At 26.2% G+C, this 18,944-nt stretch overlaps 1 protein-coding gene across 1 annotated transcript; it reads left to right on the top strand.

The window, feature by feature from the left end:
* Nucleotides 1-2,943: 2,943 nt before the first annotated feature.
* Nucleotides 2,944-18,079, top strand: LOC135925437 (ubiquitin-conjugating enzyme E2-17 kDa). Its single transcript, XM_065460754.1, has 6 exons — nucleotides 2,944-3,076; nucleotides 3,156-3,219; nucleotides 3,471-3,502; nucleotides 7,593-7,670; nucleotides 7,727-7,832; nucleotides 17,526-18,079. Exons 1-6 carry the CDS (start codon nucleotides 3,053-3,055, stop codon nucleotides 17,663-17,665), a joined length of 444 nt encoding a protein of 147 aa, XP_065316826.1. The 5' UTR covers nucleotides 2,944-3,052; the 3' UTR covers nucleotides 17,666-18,079.
* The last annotated feature ends 865 nt before the right edge of the window (nucleotides 18,080-18,944 follow it).

The raw sequence follows: 18,944 nt of genomic DNA, 5'->3' as shown, positions 1-18,944 counted from the left end.
ATAACGTGCCAGATTTAGTTTTTCAAGATACCATTTCCTTTCTAGATATGGCAACAGCATGGCGCCTAGACGTCAACACCACGAAATCCATAGTTATTCCCACAGATAAGTTAACATACCTAATAGATTTTACTAATAAATCGGCCGAAATTGATGAGGAAAACAAGGCGCGATTGAGATTCTGCCAATTAATTCTATACAAACATACGCTGCAATCAATGTCAATAGAAAGGAGTATAGCACTTGAAGTTCTAGGCGTCCTAAACCACGACATATATTCGATAACAGGATTGTCTAGAGTATTCGCGCCTTACTATTCTACCATGCTAAACGAAGAGGAAGTATCCCCAATTGACTACGTTAAAGCATACCCAAAGGCCGTTATCGCGATTTGTTCCCTTATGGAACCCTTCCCATTCGTTTTCCCAATAGGACCGATTATCCACGTGGATGCCTCGTTAACCATATAGGGCTAGCTGAGGTAGGACAAGCGGGATACTCGTTTACCTTCGACGAAATAAAGCACGATCTAGGAATCCCAGATCTGGCAACCCCACATATTAATCAAAAAGAAATCCTAGCGATATGGGCAGGGTGCAGATATGGCATCAACAGATTCGCCGTAATCCCTTTCATAGTCACGGATAGCCAGGTACCATTATCAAAAAGGGAGGATCGAGATCTCCGGCGTGCGAACACTTGGTTACCAGAATTATGCTAGCCTTAGGGTTCCGATCTAGATCTATGAAGATCTTTTTATTTTGAGCAAATGTACAACTCTGAAAATCTCCAGACTTACATTGGGACGTTTTTAAAAACCAACCCAAATCGGGCTTTTTAACAGCACTACACCCTAGGAAAAAAAATATTGTAAACAGTCTAAAGGGTTCTTATTCAAGTGAAACCTTATTTCCATTTATAATATATATTTTTGACCTATCATAGCAATCTAAAAAAATGTAATATTTCTAAATGTTATAATGGTGTATAAATAGTATTAAATGATAATAAAACCAATACATTCCATAAAGTTATTATTAATACTTCAAAATAAAATAGAAATTTAAAAAAAGGAACACTCTGAAATGATTTATATTTGAAAACTACAAAATTCAAAGATTTTCGAGGCTCTCTTAATTGCCTAAGGAGACAGTGCTGGTCAAAAATTTAACCAGGTTCAGGAACTGTACCTATTTTTAATACTTATCTCACATAATTCTATAACCTCATGAATAATATGATTGTTTTTAATAAATTTCCAGATTTTAGGAAATAATTTCGGAGCTATCATTATCATTTACTTTTAAAAACTTTTCTATTTCACTTATGAAAAGTAATTCAAAATTTAATATAGGCAATTATTGTGTTTATTTTCGAGAGAAAAATTAGCAGTTCTCTGGGAGATCCGAATCATAGTTTGAAAGTTTAAGATAATGCTTTCCATTTCTTTTTAAAATATTGAATTAAATTTTTACAGATATGTTTTTGAACATAGTTAATGTTATGCTATATAGGTGGGACATTTAATTTTGATGTTCTCTTTTGAGTGGCATTATTGTTATCATCATCATTGAAATAGATAGTTTGAAAATGGGTAACAGGGTATCAATCAGTGCTATCAAGATATAGCATATAATATATAAAATATGCAAGTTATTTCAAAAATGTTTATGCGCTGGCCGTACTCAGCCGTTGTGTATTTTATCAACGGTGGTGTTTTTAGCGTTAAGGAAAAAGATGATAATTAACCATATGAAAAAATTTAACAATAAATATAAGCGGGTATATAGCATATTATGTAAAATAAAATTGTAGCCAAGGCCGTAAAATATTTTAGGTGGTTAAAGTGTAAACCACAATGGAGTTATCTTTTAAATTTCATTCTCAAGTAGATGTTTCTAGCGATGGTTAAATATATTTTATAACTATATTATCCAGACATGAATGGACAAACCGAGTGGTTAGGTTGATGGATTGACAAGCAAAGTGAAAGACGGAGAAAGATAAGTTTGTGTGTTGCCAACATTTTATAATAACAAATTGATGGAAGATAAATTGACATATTCAAATTGTTCCTAGAAAAGTGATCAACTTCAAAATAAATGTTAATTTTATGTTGTCGTAGAAATATTTTATGGATTATTTATTATTTTGATTAACAATTTATTCGGATTAAAGTTTTAAGTAAAATTAAAATATTATTTTAGGCATAAAAGAAACACTAGAAACTGAAATATAAGCGCAAACAATACATGAGCTTGGGGATATGGAAATGGTCATAATTATGATTAGATATCTATTTTATCACTCTATATATTATTCATTTGTCATTTATATTGTGAAAAAAAAGGATATATGTAAATAAAACTCACATGACATATTATTTTGATAATTGGAATGATAGGTGTTTGGGAAAAGTAAATTAATCCACAATTATATTTGAGGCGATAATTATCAGATACTTTCCAATATATTTCACTAAATAAAAATATGCCTTTATTTTTCAATATTCCATTAGACAATTTTTCTCCCATTTTTATATTATAGTATAAATAAGGGTTTTAATAAAATCTAAAATTTTCTTCTCTTTAAGATAAGTTTATATGAAGAGGTAGGGAAGTTTAATTCACCTCTATTTCTATTATACATGATCTTTTATATTCATGAGTTGAGTGTTTTTTGAAGGGGAGGGGGTTGAGTGTTTTCTCTTATGTAAACAAATTAAATTTTTGTTATTAGAATTGGAAAGATACTGGAAGGGAATTTGCTTTTATCACTATGTCTGAAAATTTACATAAAATATATTTGTTTGCATTATAACTTTTAAGATAAAGATATTAAAATATGTACTTACTTTGTTACTAATGCGTAAATTCTATTATATTATAAAATCCTAGAAGTATCTATACATTTTGTATATAATATTTAACATAATTTAATTTATTTAATTTGTAATTGGTTTCCGCCATCTTTTACTTTTTTAAATACTTTATTCGTATTGTTTGGCTTGGTTGTTTCTTGTTTAGGTTGTATCAAATCTAATAGAATAAAAATGGCATTAAAAAGAATAAATAAAGTATTGATACTAGATAACTTAATATGACCTTTTATACAATTTATCTATTTCAAATTTATTAATCTATGGCCTTTTTCAGGAATTACAGGATTTGGGAAGAGATCCTCCTGCTAGCTGTTCAGCCGGACCGGTCGGAGATGATTGTAATATGTTATAAAATATTTAATTATATAAAAATATGAGATTTTCAACTTATGTAATAAAAAAATTAATCTTCTTAACCAATTTTGATATTGATTTTTTTATTAAATCTTATAGTATTAAGGTTGTTTTGATGATACCTATATATTATTCTATATAATAATGAAGATAAGATATCCATATTATAGAAAAATTGATTAAATATCTTTTATAACTTATTAAAATATTTACATTTAATTAAATAAATTTCAAGTGTTTCACTGGCAAGCTACTATCATGGGACCTGTAAGTTCATTTTATTATAACTCATCCTTTTTTAAAGAAATTTTTTTATATTAATAACATTGTCAAGTTATTACATATCAAATGTACCAAATTTAATAGAATTGTAGTACCATATTGGTACTAGACCTAACCCTTATTTTCTCTATTTGGATCTGACTGGTTCTTTAAAAATTGCTGCTTCTTAACTAGATCTTTTTTCAAATATATTAATTAATTATTAAATTAAAGTATTAAATAATTCTTGATGATAACTCATGTTTATTTATATAATATGGTAATTCATCAGTTTTTTTATATTTGAGATTTTGACAACTTAATTTTGTTAAAAATTCTTTATAATAATTTAATTAACAACTCAAATTTAATACAAACAATAATAATATTGCAACAATCTTTTACCAAAATTCTAAAATTAATAGTTCATTATCAAATAATAGTTTCAAATGTAGTAGCACATTTGTTGGAACACATGTATTTTGTAAAAGTTTTAAAAACTACCAAAAGATATAATAAAATAGTGAAAAAATAATACATAATTGCAAAAAAGTGAGACAATTTAATAGACGATTAATTTAATTACTTGAAATTTGGAAAAGATTTTTTTACACAAACAATCTAGTTAAATATTTTTGGAAAAATTTAGTAAGAGTAAGTTTTTATATTTTTTTCTTATTAGGAAATATTGACAAAGATAACAAAATTATAGCTATCAAAATATATCAAAAATAATTTTATTTTTACAAACTGATGAAATCCTATTTATAAATAAATATATTATTTTAATATTCTTTTGTTTAAAATTGAAATTAATAACCAAGTTTTTCATAAAACTTGGGTATATTGAATACTGTATGATTTATATTTATTCTATTAATGATATAAACTCTAATATATAGTATGTAAATTTTAATATTTTTTGATTTGTAGATATCTAATATAAATATAAGGAAAAGTTAAATTTTGATATTCTATGATGACATGGTATTAAATGAAGCTGTTATATATATATACACACACCTACAAAAATACGAATCAAATTTTTCATTATTTATATTTGATTTATATTTTTGAATCAAATGAATATATTATTCCTACAATCTTAAGAATTCCTTATATGTATTTATACTAATCAGGGATGTGAATGATTCAGGTTCAGTTCAGGGAAATATTTTTGAACCTGAGTTTTGGTTCCGGGTTCAGCTCGGGTTAAAGAATTTTTGAATTGAAAAAATAATCTATATTTAAATCATAATTAAAAAATTAGACATAAATTTGGTATAAAAAATAAATTTTTTATTTTATTTATAAGCAAAATATAGTTAAAAATACAAAGCATAGTCATGTATAGATTTAAAAAATTTTATTTAGACATTTCTTTAAATTAACAATATCCAATATAATAATTTTTACTTTGACTTGTTCACTTTCATTTTCCTCTAATTAATAATCTTTAAGAATAAGTTAAAAATTAAAAATAAATGTTGTAAATGAATTGAATTGTTTAAAATTTATTAACAATCCAATAGGAATCTTTGAGAATCAATTTAAAAAAAATTAAAATGGAGTAAATGAATATTTATTAACACTTCACTTAATTGGAAATTTGAAAATATTATCAAGTAAATTATTAATATTTGTTATACAAATTAGAGGTGGGTGTGGGCCTATTTTTTTATTCACGGCCCGCCCACTCACGGTGGCGATAAAAAATATTCACGCCCATTCACGCTTACCACTAAAAAATTTTCGACCCGACCTGCCCACTCACGAAAGGCAATATTTTGATTCACGCTCGTCACACCCGAAAATTCACGGTGTTTTTAAATTTTTCAAAACTTTAATGTTATGATTTTTTACACTTTTTTGAATTTATTCTATTTATTTCTTTAATTCAATAATCCATAATTACAAAAAATAAATACATATTATAGATCCAAATTTTTACTTAGAAAAAGAAGAATGTCTATTTTTTTTATTTCAATTGTGTAAGCCTTTCCTCTAATAGGCGATTGGCTACAGAAAATAACTTTTCACTAGAAACCGAATTTGCCAGGGCTGACAAAATTTTATTCTCTAATTTTCTCAAAATAAGAAATAAATTTTTCTGCTTCCAAAACTTCAAAATATTGCGAGTTATTTGTTTTATAGGATGAATCTTTTAAATTCACACAGCTATCATCGGTAGATGTTGATGCTTCATCAGAATCATCTAAAAATATGTTTCATTTAGAATATAAGGTTTTTTTATGAATTTAGGATGAATTAGGAAAGTTATAAATGACAGTTGGCATTGACTTATGCATATAAATCATCTAATTTTATATCATTTCACATTTTTAAGATTGTTTTGTAAGTATCCTCTTTTCTTTGTCTATTAAAAACCTTACCTTTTGAAATTAGGATCTAGTATTATTGAGAATAAATTTTAAAGTTAAGTAAAAAATCTCACAACAAAACACCTAATCATAAAAAGAAAATAGAACTAGAAGCGTGACACCAGATGTTTATAAAATGCCGAATATTTTTTGTTTTCAAAATTTTTTCTTTTTTAAAAAAGAACTAAATTAAATTAGAAAATATGTATTATAATTATAAAATTGCAAATTTATATTTATAAAAAAATTAAAATTTCCGTGATTAAAGGGGAATTTATGTTCACGCCCGATCACACCCTTGAAAAATTTTGGGAAGGCCCGTCACGCCTAATAATTTAAAATTTATTCACATCACGCCGTGACCCACGACACGATGGGTCACGCGTAATTTCACGGCCCGCGCCAACCTCTAATACAAATATCTTATATTAATTTAAACAATACGCTGAACTCAGTTGAACCTGGGTTCAGATAAAATTCCCAGGTTCAGTTCAGGGTTGTGCAAATTTACAAACGGGGTTCAGGTTAGGTTCGGGTTCAAATTTTTTCCCCAAAATCCAGGTTTTCTTCTCCAGGTTCGGTTCAAACTCCTGGTACTAATAATATAGACATTATCTGATTTAATTCACTGAGTATTCAAATCGATTCGAAAATTATAATCTTTAGGAAATAATTTTGAATGTTTTTAAAACTTCAAATAATATGAATAAGTTATACAAATCAAATAATAGAAAATTAATGGTGAGATAATATATTTCCCTTTTCAAATCAAATAACTTTATTTTCTGTAAAATAAGAGTCGATTAAAATTTTATCAAATTTTTTTAATGTTTAGGATATATTTAAGTTTATTTTCTTTGATTTAAAAAGATAAATGTGGACCATTGAACTTTTTTACAAGCTTTCTGGTCTACCTCATAAAACCATTTTATCCAACCCAACCCAAGAAGCATTTTTGATATATATCTGGTTTTTTAAAGAAAAATTATGAAAGTTTTTGATATAAGGTTAAAAAATTGTGATTTCATCTTGAAAGATTTTTTATGCACAAATATTTGACATTTTTAGTTAAAATTTGGTGAAATTGCTTATTATTTGTTTTATCTAATTTGAATAATATAATATTTATATTCATCACGTGAATATTGGATTAGTAAAATTTCAACTTAATTATTTTTATAAATAATAAAATTATAAATTGTCTATAAAAACTAAAAAGATAAGTCATCATATGTTATGGTGTGTTAATTTGATATAAATTTTTTAGTTACTGTTTTTTTCAAACACATGCAAGTCACTAATTCTGGGCACGAAAATAAAATATATAAAAGTATATATAATTGGGGTCTATATGGGCTGGTTTTTAGCCCACTTTTTTATTTCATAACATTGCATATTTTATATTTAAATAAATAGAGAATTAATCCAACCATTAAAATAGTATATAAACATAGCATTGGAAAGTGGGTTAAATAAAATTTATATATAAGTGGGTGAGTCAACAAGTGAATTTTTATAAAGGACCACATAAAAGTAGGAGCAGGTTAAAGATTTTTAAAACAATGGGTAGATAAGCATTCAGGTTAATCACTGCCTATTGCAGGCCTCTAATCTGTATCTCTTAAATTATCAAAAAGTATATTATATTATTAGATACAATATATATTATTGTATTTGCTTAAAAATAAATGTTTCATAATTTATAAAACATACAGCCAGATAGTCCATATCAAGGAGGCGTTTTCTTTTTAACTATTCATTTTCCTACAGATTATCCATTCAAACCACCAAAGGTATATTATATAAAATAAAAATATATAATATGTATATACCATATTAATTGGAACAGGTTGCTTTTACCACTCGTATATATCACCCTAATATAAATAGTAATGGCAGTATATGCCTAGATATTTTACGTTCTCAATGGTCACCAGCATTAACGATATCTAAAGGTATATTATAATTAAATTTTACATTCGTTACTCTGAAAAAGAGATATAGGCAAGCTTTATAATTTTCAGTTTTACAATTACTACTTGAAGTTAACTTTGTTTTGTGAGGACAGATTGCGATCATAATATATATTTGCTTCCCTTTATATCTTTTAGATTGGATATATTTGTAATATTTGAGCCAAGATCTTGATAATGGATATCAATATCACATTACCCTGACAAATCTCTAATATAATTGATGACATTCCATATATACACATATAACTGATGTTAAAGTCATAAATAATAACATTCGTTTTTCAGTTTTATTTATTTATATTAATAAAAGAATATTAAACCTAAATAATAAATATTTAATAAAGAAAGTAAAATAAATTATTAATGTAGCCTAATCCTAATTATTTACTTGTTTTTGCTTTTTAACAGGAACACTTATTCTTTTTTGAAACGTATTACTATTACTATATGCCATTATTAAAACATGACACAATTCTTATGTTAAATTTAATACCTGATACATATTATTATGGATGTACCGATATTTTATATCGGATCGGGCCGATATTTCACCTATTTTAAAATATCGGTTATTGGCCAATATTTATTTTTATAAATAAAATCGAAATCCATTTTTATGCTTAATTATTTTAATAGTAATAATTAGTTATTAAACATTCTGCCATATTGTTATTTTTTTGCATTCTGTTTATAAAAGTGTGCAATAATCTCTTCAGAATCTGTTTTTAGTGAAGCTAGTGATATAGTCCCCATCACTGCAGGCTGACCTCTGATAAATTGGAAATTTTGGTATTTCTAAAAAGAAATCTTCGATATATTAATTTAAATATTTATTCCAAATTTTATATTATATTTGTTAATTACTTATTTTGTAAATAGATTAATGTTATTACTTATTATATGAATAAGTGATTTTTCAAAAAATATATATATATTATTAGAATTGCAATTGCATTGAATATAAACTATAACTGATCTTTATGATATATTTAAATGACATGTTATGGTATAGTTAAATTATAGATGTTATACTAATAAAAAGTATAATAAAAATTAAAACCATTGGTATCTTTACAGAATACAAAATTAGATAAGATATCGGATCCGTAATCGGCCGATACCAGTTTAATATCGGGAATATCGGATCGGTCTCCAAAAAGTGGTATTGGCACACCCCTACATATTATTAAAAATATTGGGTTGCACGCACCTCTTGTCCACCTCTGTCATTACTATAAAAGTTTATATAAATATCACAATAATTTAGATCAGAAACGAAATTTAAACTCTAGCTTTTTTATTACCTATTATATTAGGCGAAAGGTGCAAAAAGTGCCATTTTTACCTTTTTCCATAAAACGAAATTAATTTGAATTTTAAATTTTATATATTTTATTAAATAAAAAATTGATAATAAGGGAAAAAAACAAAAATGAAGTTTTATACATCCTCATCTACACCGTAGAGTTCTATACTAAATTTTTATATTGACTAATTTTCAATTTTTACTCTGTTTTTTGTTTAATTAATTTTAAAAAAACACCTGTGTGCCGCAATTTTTTAAAACTTATAGGTGGGAGCAGGAGGGATGGAGTGTAAGTGACCCTTCTTGAAGATTTATACATCCTCTTCTTATGTCCACTGTAGAGTTCAATACTAAATTTTTATATTGACCAACTTTTATTTTCACAATGTTTTTTAGTGTTTATTTTTTGGAGTGTGCCACAATTTTTCAAAACTCGTGGGTAGGAGTATGAGTTATCTCCCTTTTGGGGATGGAATGAATAAGCGATCTTCCTTTAATTTTATTGTGTAAATTGTCTAAGAAATAATCTTAACTTATGTATTTTTTGAATACTACAATAAATAATATAAATTTTTGAAACTTTTTAATTGATCATTCTATGACAAATAAAATAAGCCTGCTCCCTTATATTTTTTAAAAATATGGTAAACAATGAAGATATAAGATGAAATATCCAGAAATTTAGCCTCCTAACATATTTTTGGTGATACTAGGGTTCAAATTTTTAAAAACACGAAATATCGGTTCCACCCGATATTTAATATTGGCAGCCCTAGTAACCACTAAATCTATAAAATATGCTTATATAATTTGAGCGATTTATTTTAAAATGGTTAGGAGCTATGCCCTTCTAACCAACCACTTCCATTATTTTTATACATTTTACAATTTAAATTTTACTTCATAGTAAATTGAGTTCTGTAAACATTTAAAAGATAAAACCATTCGAGTTCGTCGTCCATTTGCATAATTTAATACATTCATTTACTAATAAGTGGCCATTCAAATTTGTGAACTTTAACATTGCTAATTTACAAAACAATTATAAACCTTATTCTAATCATTGTTTTTCAAATTAGACATCAGCGTTTCTTAGTTAAAACGATATTCATTACGCATAAATTTTTTATTATTAATGACTCGCCCTCTTGCGCTCGCATTAAAAATTTATCTATTTACACACGATATTCAGTTTTATTGAGCCCGATATGCTCATCTGAGAGAGACAATTTTGAGCCCCCTATTCATGCCCGAAAAATTCACGACTAATTTTGAATTAGGATTAAAAACATGACTGTATTAATGTTTTGCATTTTTAAAAATTTAAAAAACTAAAATTAATGATTATTATAATTGTCATTTATCTATGGTGCTTCTTCACTAAATTTTTAATTTAACATGTTAGCAATTTATATTTTTGTCCATTTGCGGTGAAAAACTTTAAAAATAACTATTATGACCATTGTCACTTTTCTATTGTATCTTCATGAAATTTTAATTTAACATGTTTTCAATCTATATTTCTATCTATTTGTGTCAAAAATATTCAAAAAACTTTAAAAATAACTATTATGACAATTGTCACTTCTTTATGGTACATCTTCACTGAAGTTTTATTTAATCATGTTGGCAATACTTATTTTAGCTCATTTACGTTAAAAAAAATTCTGAAAATTGTCACTTATCTAGGATACATCATAACTGAAATTTTATTTAAACATGTTAGTAATACTTATTTTAGCCTATTTACGTCAAAAATATTTAAAAAACATAAATAACGATTCAGTTGTGGGTAATTCCATACCAAATCGATAACTTTTCGGCTCAACCTTTTTAATTTCGATAAAATTTTGTATACTGAGAGAATATCATTAGAAAGCATCGAATCCAAAATTTTAGCCTCCTAGTACTCATAGTTCCTGAGATATCAATGGTCAAAAGTGCCAAAAATGACGTTTTTTCGAAAAATGCGATTTTTTGAAATTGAGATAAGTTAAAAAATAATGATTTTAAAAATATAAGTTATATGTCAATTTATAACTCTATTAAGGGCCTTTTATTGAATATTAAAAATTTTTTCAAAATAATATTGTTGCGGTTTTTATTTAAGTTATAAATTTTAAACATGAAAACTCCAAGTGTTTCGCTTTCCAAATTTTTTTGAATTTAATATTTTCTTATTCTCTAACCTTATATCTATTCATAAAAAAAATTTAAACTTGGGACAGCCATGGGTTTTTTAGTTATTGCGATTTAAAAAATCAAAAAATAAATATTATTTTCAAAAATAGATGGCGCTCCTTTATAAAATAACGCGTTTTGTTAAAATTATTATTTTTTTTAAACTTTTTTCCATTTTAAACATAAATAATAAGGTTTTCCAGCATTAATAATTTTAAATTTCGTAAAATTATTTATTTAATTTGTAAATATAATAGATAAATAAAAAGTCATGAAAGATATTACTTAATTAATAAATTCGTCTGAAGATTGAGAAATAGTCTCCAGAGTTGTTCTATCTACCGAAACCCATTGTTTAAACGTAATAAGAGCTATATCATTTTTTATAAATAATTTTTCAATGCGTTCTTTTAAGAGTGTCGAGCCAGGACACTCGCTACAGTCACCAAAATAACAGGTTGGTAATGGGGGGTTGCAAATCATTCTGCCTATAACATCTCTATAAGTTGTTAATATATCCTCACCATTTTTAGTCAATGTTGCTAATTCACAGCCTAAAATCATTAGTTAATATTCTGGTGTATGCTACAAACGCATACACTATGTGTTCCGCTAGCCCCTGCCAATATGCAATTTTTTGGTCTTAAGCTTGCGAATTTCGAAAATCCAATTGTTATGCTTGAATTACTCTCCTTAAAATGATTATATAATTCTTTTAAATTATTAAGAACTAGCCTTTTTTGAGCGTTCACTCGTTCCCCCTTTTCAATGATAGATAAGCAATCTTTTTTTCCAGGTAATACCCTATTAACTTTATCACTGCAAAAAAAACTTTTAACAATATCAACTGTTTTGATTGAGATATTTTGCAGGCTTTCGATTTGGAGTTGAAAGAATCCCCTTTTCTTTTAAAATGATTTTGGAATTATATGCCATATGATATGTAGCGTTGAATTTCGTTTTTATTTTATTTGCACTCCAATTAGGAGGCAGAATGGTCAGCAATTGATATTTTTTATTTTTAGATAAATTAGGATAATGTAATTTCATATTGTTTAGTATATCATTATTGTCTTTTGTGTCCGATTCTGGATTGTTAATTATTATATCTGAAAGAGCTTTTGATATTTTTGCTATCTTTTTTTTGGATAATTTTTTTCAGCTAGTTTTTTTTTCTTAATAGGAGATATTCCAATTTCGTTTAAGGTTTAATTGATTGTATCTATTGATGCGGATGCTGTGGGGATATTATTTACATATTCGCTATCAGAATTTATATTTTCAATATTTTTTTGTTATAAACGCTTACGACATTTATCACAAATATAGTGTTCCGCCTCAATGTTTGGAAATTGTGTCATCCACGTCGTAACTTTACGCAGGTTCTTTTTACAATAAAAGTGTTTAGATTCTTTAAAAGGATTTGCACATTTATATTTATACATAAATAATATTAAGAAAAAATTAATATTGAAATATTTGTAAAATAAAAATTAATTAATATCAAGGCAGGTGCATGAAAACTTGTTATTATCTTTCAGAAATTAATTATATTTTCTTATATAGGAATTGTAACTATCTTTTTAGGAAATTAATCATTTATTATAAAAACTAATAATTTTTACAAGTTATCAATAAAGTAATAATAATAATAAGTAAGTCTATCAATTGATCTAAATAATATATTTTCATAATATTAATGCTGGAAAATCTTATTATTTATGTTTAAAATGGAAAAAAGTTTAAAAAAAATAATAATTTTAACAAAACGCGTTATTTTATAAATGAGCGCCTTATTTATTTTTTGATTTTTTAAATCGCAATAACTAAAAAACCCATGGCTGTCCCAAGTTTAAATTTTTTTTATGAATAGATATAAGGTTAGAGAATAAGAAAATATTAAATTCAAAAAAATTTGGAAAGCGAAACACTTGGAGTTTTCATGTTTAAAATTTATAACTTAAATAAAAACCGCAACAATATTATTTTGAAAAAAATTTTAATATTCAATAAAAGACCCTTAATAGAGTTATAAATTGACATATAACTTATATTTTTAAAATCATTATTTTTTAACTTATCTCAATTTTAAAAAATCGCATTTTTCGAAAAAACGTCATTTTTGGCACTTTTGACCATTGATATCTCAGGAAAGTACTAGGAGGCTAAAATTTTGGATTCGATGCTTTCTAATGATATTCTCTTAGTATACAAAATTTTATCGAAATTAAAAAGGTCGAGCCGAAAAGTTATCGATTTGGTATGGAATTACCCTTGTCACTTTTCTATGTTACATCTTCATGAAATTTTAATTTAACATATTTACAATCTATATTTTTATCCATTTGTATCAAAAAACTTTAAAAATAACGATTATGAGGATTGTCACTTTTACATGGCACATCTTAATTGAAATTTTAATTTAACATGTTAAAAATACATATTTTTGCCCATTAGCGTCACGATTATGATAATTGTCATTTTTCTAAAGAACATCTTCATTGAATTTATAATTTAACATTGTCATCGCCTCACTTATTTTACAAACATTTGTATATATATGTTAAATGTCAATCAACAAATTTAATTTCTTACAACTTATGGTTTGAATGACATTTGACGATTTTTTATTTTTATTAATTTTATATTACACTACAGAAAAATAATTACGGATTTTAAACATTGTAAAAAAAAGAATTTGTTTTTGCATCAAAAATAATAGAGATGAAAACTATCATAAGAAAATGATTGTCATTTTGTTTTAATAACAATATTTTTTCCTTTTTTTACCAATCAACAATATTATATATATATATACACAAATGTTTGTAAAATAAGCGAGGTGATGACACCACCCTTATGGGCCAGAAGCATTCATCCCCCAAAAAAATTATATAGGAGAAACACAATATAAAAATATATTAATACATATAATAATCAGTAATAAACTATGTTAATATATGTAACTTTCGTAAAAATTTCAACTAAATATACATTGTGAGATGATGTGTTACAAAAAAATATCGCTATGTAATTGAAGCTACATGACTCACCGGCCGGGAATTGAACCCAGGTCTCCCACGTTTTGTGTTGTAAAAAATTTTTTTTTATATAATTTAAATTGTTTCCATATAAACTAAATATCGACTCGTGGATATCAGTGATTATTACGTCCAGCTGAGGCTCATCCCTAAAAAATGTGGATTAAACATCGTTGCTAGTGGACAGAAGGAGAATATGATTCAATCTCCAGGCGCAAGTTGCTTCAATTGCAACGCGGACGATCATCTAAGAAGCAAGTGCGAATTGCCAGCTAGAGGGGCAAAGCTGCCATTGAAGGACCGCCATGACAATTATAATGGTAGCTCCAACGTAACTACCAAAAGATCGTCCAAAGAAGTGTCTGTAGACTGATTACCGCCAGCAGTGTTTTGGAGTGAACGACCTGTCACTACATTGTGATCCCAAGTGGTGCGGCAAAACTCAGGGCTGTACGGTGCAGATGTTATAGCTTCACAAAACACTGGGAATCTTCTACATCGAGCGATGCCCACGATCATCCGGATGTGCCAAGCACCTCCGCCATCCTATTCAAATCGGGAGTGAGCAGTGCTGTAGAATTATGGGAGAACTCCATGTTATTGTGAAAGCGTTATAGGATATTACATAGTATTTTTTTTAAATAATGACATAGCTCTATTTTTTTTGTAAACAATATATAGTTGAATTTTTTACGAAAGTTACATATATTAACATAGTTTAATACTGATTATTATATGTATTAATATATTTTTATATTAGTGTTTCTCCTATATAATTTTTTCTGGGATGAATGCTTCTGGCCCATAAAGGGGTGGCATGCCATCGCGTCGCTTATTTTACAAACATAATAAAATAAAAAATATTGTTACAAAATGACAATCATTATTTTTTTTGTAATAGTTTTCTTCGTCGAAATTATTATGATTCATTCTATTATTTTTGATGCAAAAACAAATTCTTTTTATGTTTAAAATTCGTAATTATTTTTCTGTAGTGTAATATAAAATTAATAAAAATAAAATTTAAAAAATCGTTAAGTGTCATTCAAACCATAAATTGTAAGAAATTAGGCCACGTCTATTTAAGAGTAAGTTCAGATTTGAAATGTTGTAAGAAGTTATATATATTCTAACTAAGAGTAAGTTTGAGATCTTAGAAAAACATCTTTACAATATAAATATATTTTTACCCTTTTGTATCAAAAAATGTTAAAATAACGAATATGAATTGCCACATTAAAATATTATCCTTAAAAAGATAAATAAAATTACATAAAAAGTTTAATATAAATATTAAAAAAATTATTTTAAAAAAACTAACTCTTTTAATATACTTAAAAAATAGATAATTTTGCAAAAATGATAAAACAAAACTATAAGAGATTTCACCTAATAAATTGTTTATTTATAATAAAATTTACAAAGAAGATTTAAAATTCTTATCAAATCAAAATATGTTCAAAAATCTTTTTGAACTGCAAAAAATATTTTCTGCTTAAAATTTTGGGCGTGATCAAAAATAATATTACAATACAGCATATCATTTTTTTTTATTAAAGAAACATCAAATAAATAAATCCATTTTCTTTCATTTCATTTCAAAATATAAATAAAAAATATTAAATCATATGTTGATAATAATAAAATATTAACATAAATAAAATAAATTATTTTATTATAAATAGTTAATAATTAATGCTCAGTAGAACAATAATTCTACATAATTATATTCTTAAAATGTCTCAATCACATATAAATAAATTTCAGTTCTAAATTGAACTCAAACTAACTCTTGAGCCGGTTTTAGCCAAATTCTGAGGGACTCATGTGTCTCAATGAGTTGCCTTGAGCCTGAATTAATTTTCGACTCAAAAACTGGCTGAGTTTAGGGCTAAACCGACTTGGCTCAGCAGTTGAACAACACTCACAAATAAATAAATTTCAGCTCAAAAGTTGACTTGAGCTAATTCCTGAGTCGACTTGAGCCAACTCCTGAGTTATCATTAATTCGATCTCTGAAGCCGAATTCGGGTCCAGAACCATTCTAAGTTTCGACATAAATATTCTTATCATAATTTTTGTTCACATTAATCAGTAATCCAAAATGTAGCAATTTACCAGACATTTGAGTTAGCCGTTTATAAAAATCGACTCCAACAGAGTCGTTTTACATAAGCCAACTAAGTGAGCCGAATAAGCTAGTCGGCTCATGCGGCTCCTTGGTCGGCTTGAGTCGGAGTCGTTTTTTACGACTCAAGTTGCAAATCCTAAGGACTCTCCTTTTTAACCATACTAATTAATTATAACTTAGTAAATAATTTTTTCTCGCGTTTGAGGTATGGCATATGTATTGTTTCCTTGTCTATTTTTTCGGAACCCAATCTCCATCAATTTACTTTTATTATTGTAACTGAATTTCTTTTTCTAAATCATAAAAATCTTTACCACTGAACTATCAAAATCTAAAAAATTGGACTCCTTCATCACTGGTAAATTTCTGGATTGGCGATTTTTATAATTGTTATATTTGCATGATGTGCCACTGAATACACGTTTAAATATAATTTATTTTTAAAAATAATTTATAATGGAAATAATTAATACTTACATAACGGTTTTATCTAAAAATATGATAGGAATAAAATATGATTAGATATTGCGTTGTTGATAATTGTAAAAATGTAGTCAATTGAAATATAAATATATTTTAACGGACATATGTCGATCATTGAGACTTTTTAAATGTATTTTAAACATTCCTTTTAAGTCAAAGTGTATTCAAATAAGTTATATATAATACAGGGTTAAATACAATTTAAAAATCACACTGGTAATATCGGATCGGCCTTAAAAATCAATATCCCTCTAAATAGTGTTGTAAACAGCTCAATTCAAGCCTATTTTTAAAAACGGCTAACTCAATATTTTATCCAGAAAAATATTATGCAAGTCTAAAGATTTTGCTCATCGATTGCACATAGGATTGAACATCTATTGGCGAAATCTCGTTTAGGCAATATTTTCCTGGCTATAATGTTGAGTTAGCCGTTTTTAAATATCGGCTCAAATCGAGCGGTTTAACAACACTCCCTCTAAATATAATCATAATTTTGTATTTCGCTGCAAATATACAAAATATAATAGTTTTACTATCGATATGTTCGCTATTAACGGATCCAAACCCTGACGATCCTTTGGTGCCAGAAATCGCACGCATTTATAAGACTGATCGCACCAAGTACAATGAAACTGCACGCGAATGGACACGAAAATACGCCATGTGAATACATACCATACACTAACGAAACCTCCTCTTACGCTCTCTTATCTCTTATATGATTTGGCATTTATAATTTGACATTTTGTATTCTTATTTTTTGTCATAAATGCACGAATTATATATATAAATATTAGCTATCACGAAACCTTAAACGCCTGTCTACCTATTTCGATAGAGGTCATGTTATTGATTATTTAAATTTTAGCTATTTATTTATTATTTTAAATTATAATAACACGGTTTGCATTAATTAAGATAAGGAGTCATAAACAAATACCTTTTTATCCCTTCAAAACATGTCAATATTTTTTAAATGACAAAATAAAAACCCTATAATTTTTTTGTAAAGAACTTAATTTGATTTTATGTTTTGTCCTAATATATTTAAATATACATGAATAAATAACATCAGGATATTTGATTATAATAATTAAAATTCGTTTTTGTAAAACCTACATTTCTAAATATTCATAATAGAAATTTGGCAAATTAATACTGAAATAATTGAAAACATTTGTTTTAGTGTTTGAATGTGTAAATAATTTTTAACAAAAATAAACAGTTTTGTTTTTTATTGAATATAAGTTTTCAAAACATAAATCTATAAATAACCTTTAAAAAATTTACATACAAAAATGTTTAATTTCAGAAATATTTTTTTAGAAGAACCTTCTTTGTACAAGGGCATAAGATTACTAAGTTTATTGAAAGGAAATATAAAAATATGTAGCTAGCTACTTTTACAATATTTTTAAGGAATGCTATTTTAAATTATATAATTGTTTTCATTTTATTTCTAAATCAATGGTTATTTCTTCAAAAAGAGTATAAAATTAACTGGTATTATGAATAATGAATTATTTAGGTTCATGCGAATCATATTGTGATTATTGCTAACTGGAGTAAAATAGCAAAAAATTAAAAATGTTTAAATATCGTGAAAGATGAATTGCATAAAAAAGTATATAAAATAGTAAATGCAAAGATAAATAAAAACGAAGTATAAAGAATAAAATTATATTAAAAGAAACGTATTGAATACATAAATCATGAAATAATTCAAATAAAACGTTTCAAAATATATTGAAAATTTATATAAATCAGAGACCTGCAGAGATGGCCAGGATTTTTTTTCAAAAATTTTTTTCAGCCTGGCACGGGTTTTTTTCAAAAATTTTAGGCCTGGCCCGGATTTTTTAAATATTTTATTAAATTTTGATTTTTATAGCTAATAATAACTATTTCAAATATTTGGTTTTAAAATATATGGCCCGGCCTGCGTA

This window comes from Gordionus sp. m RMFG-2023, chromosome 2 (genome assembly GCF_954871325.1).
Source record: "Gordionus sp. m RMFG-2023 chromosome 2, tfGorSpeb1-WG-v2, whole genome shotgun sequence".
NCBI classification, from domain to species: Eukaryota; Metazoa; Nematomorpha; class Gordioida; order Chordodea; family Parachordodidae; genus Gordionus; species Gordionus sp. m RMFG-2023.
The sequence above is the reverse complement of the archived record's forward strand: the minus strand, read 5'-3'. Positions and strand labels throughout refer to the sequence as shown.

Excerpts from the sequence above, each read along its gene's own strand:
- LOC135925437 (XM_065460754.1), top strand. The coding sequence starts at position 3,053 with ATGGCATTAAAAAGAATAAATAAA. Across the intron at positions 3,220-3,470 it reads CGGACCGGTCGGAGATGATT|TGTTTCACTGGCAAGCTACT; the intron begins GTAATATGTTAT and ends ATAAATTTCAAG. Across the intron at positions 7,671-7,726 it reads ATCCATTCAAACCACCAAAG|GTTGCTTTTACCACTCGTAT; the intron begins GTATATTATATA and ends TAATTGGAACAG.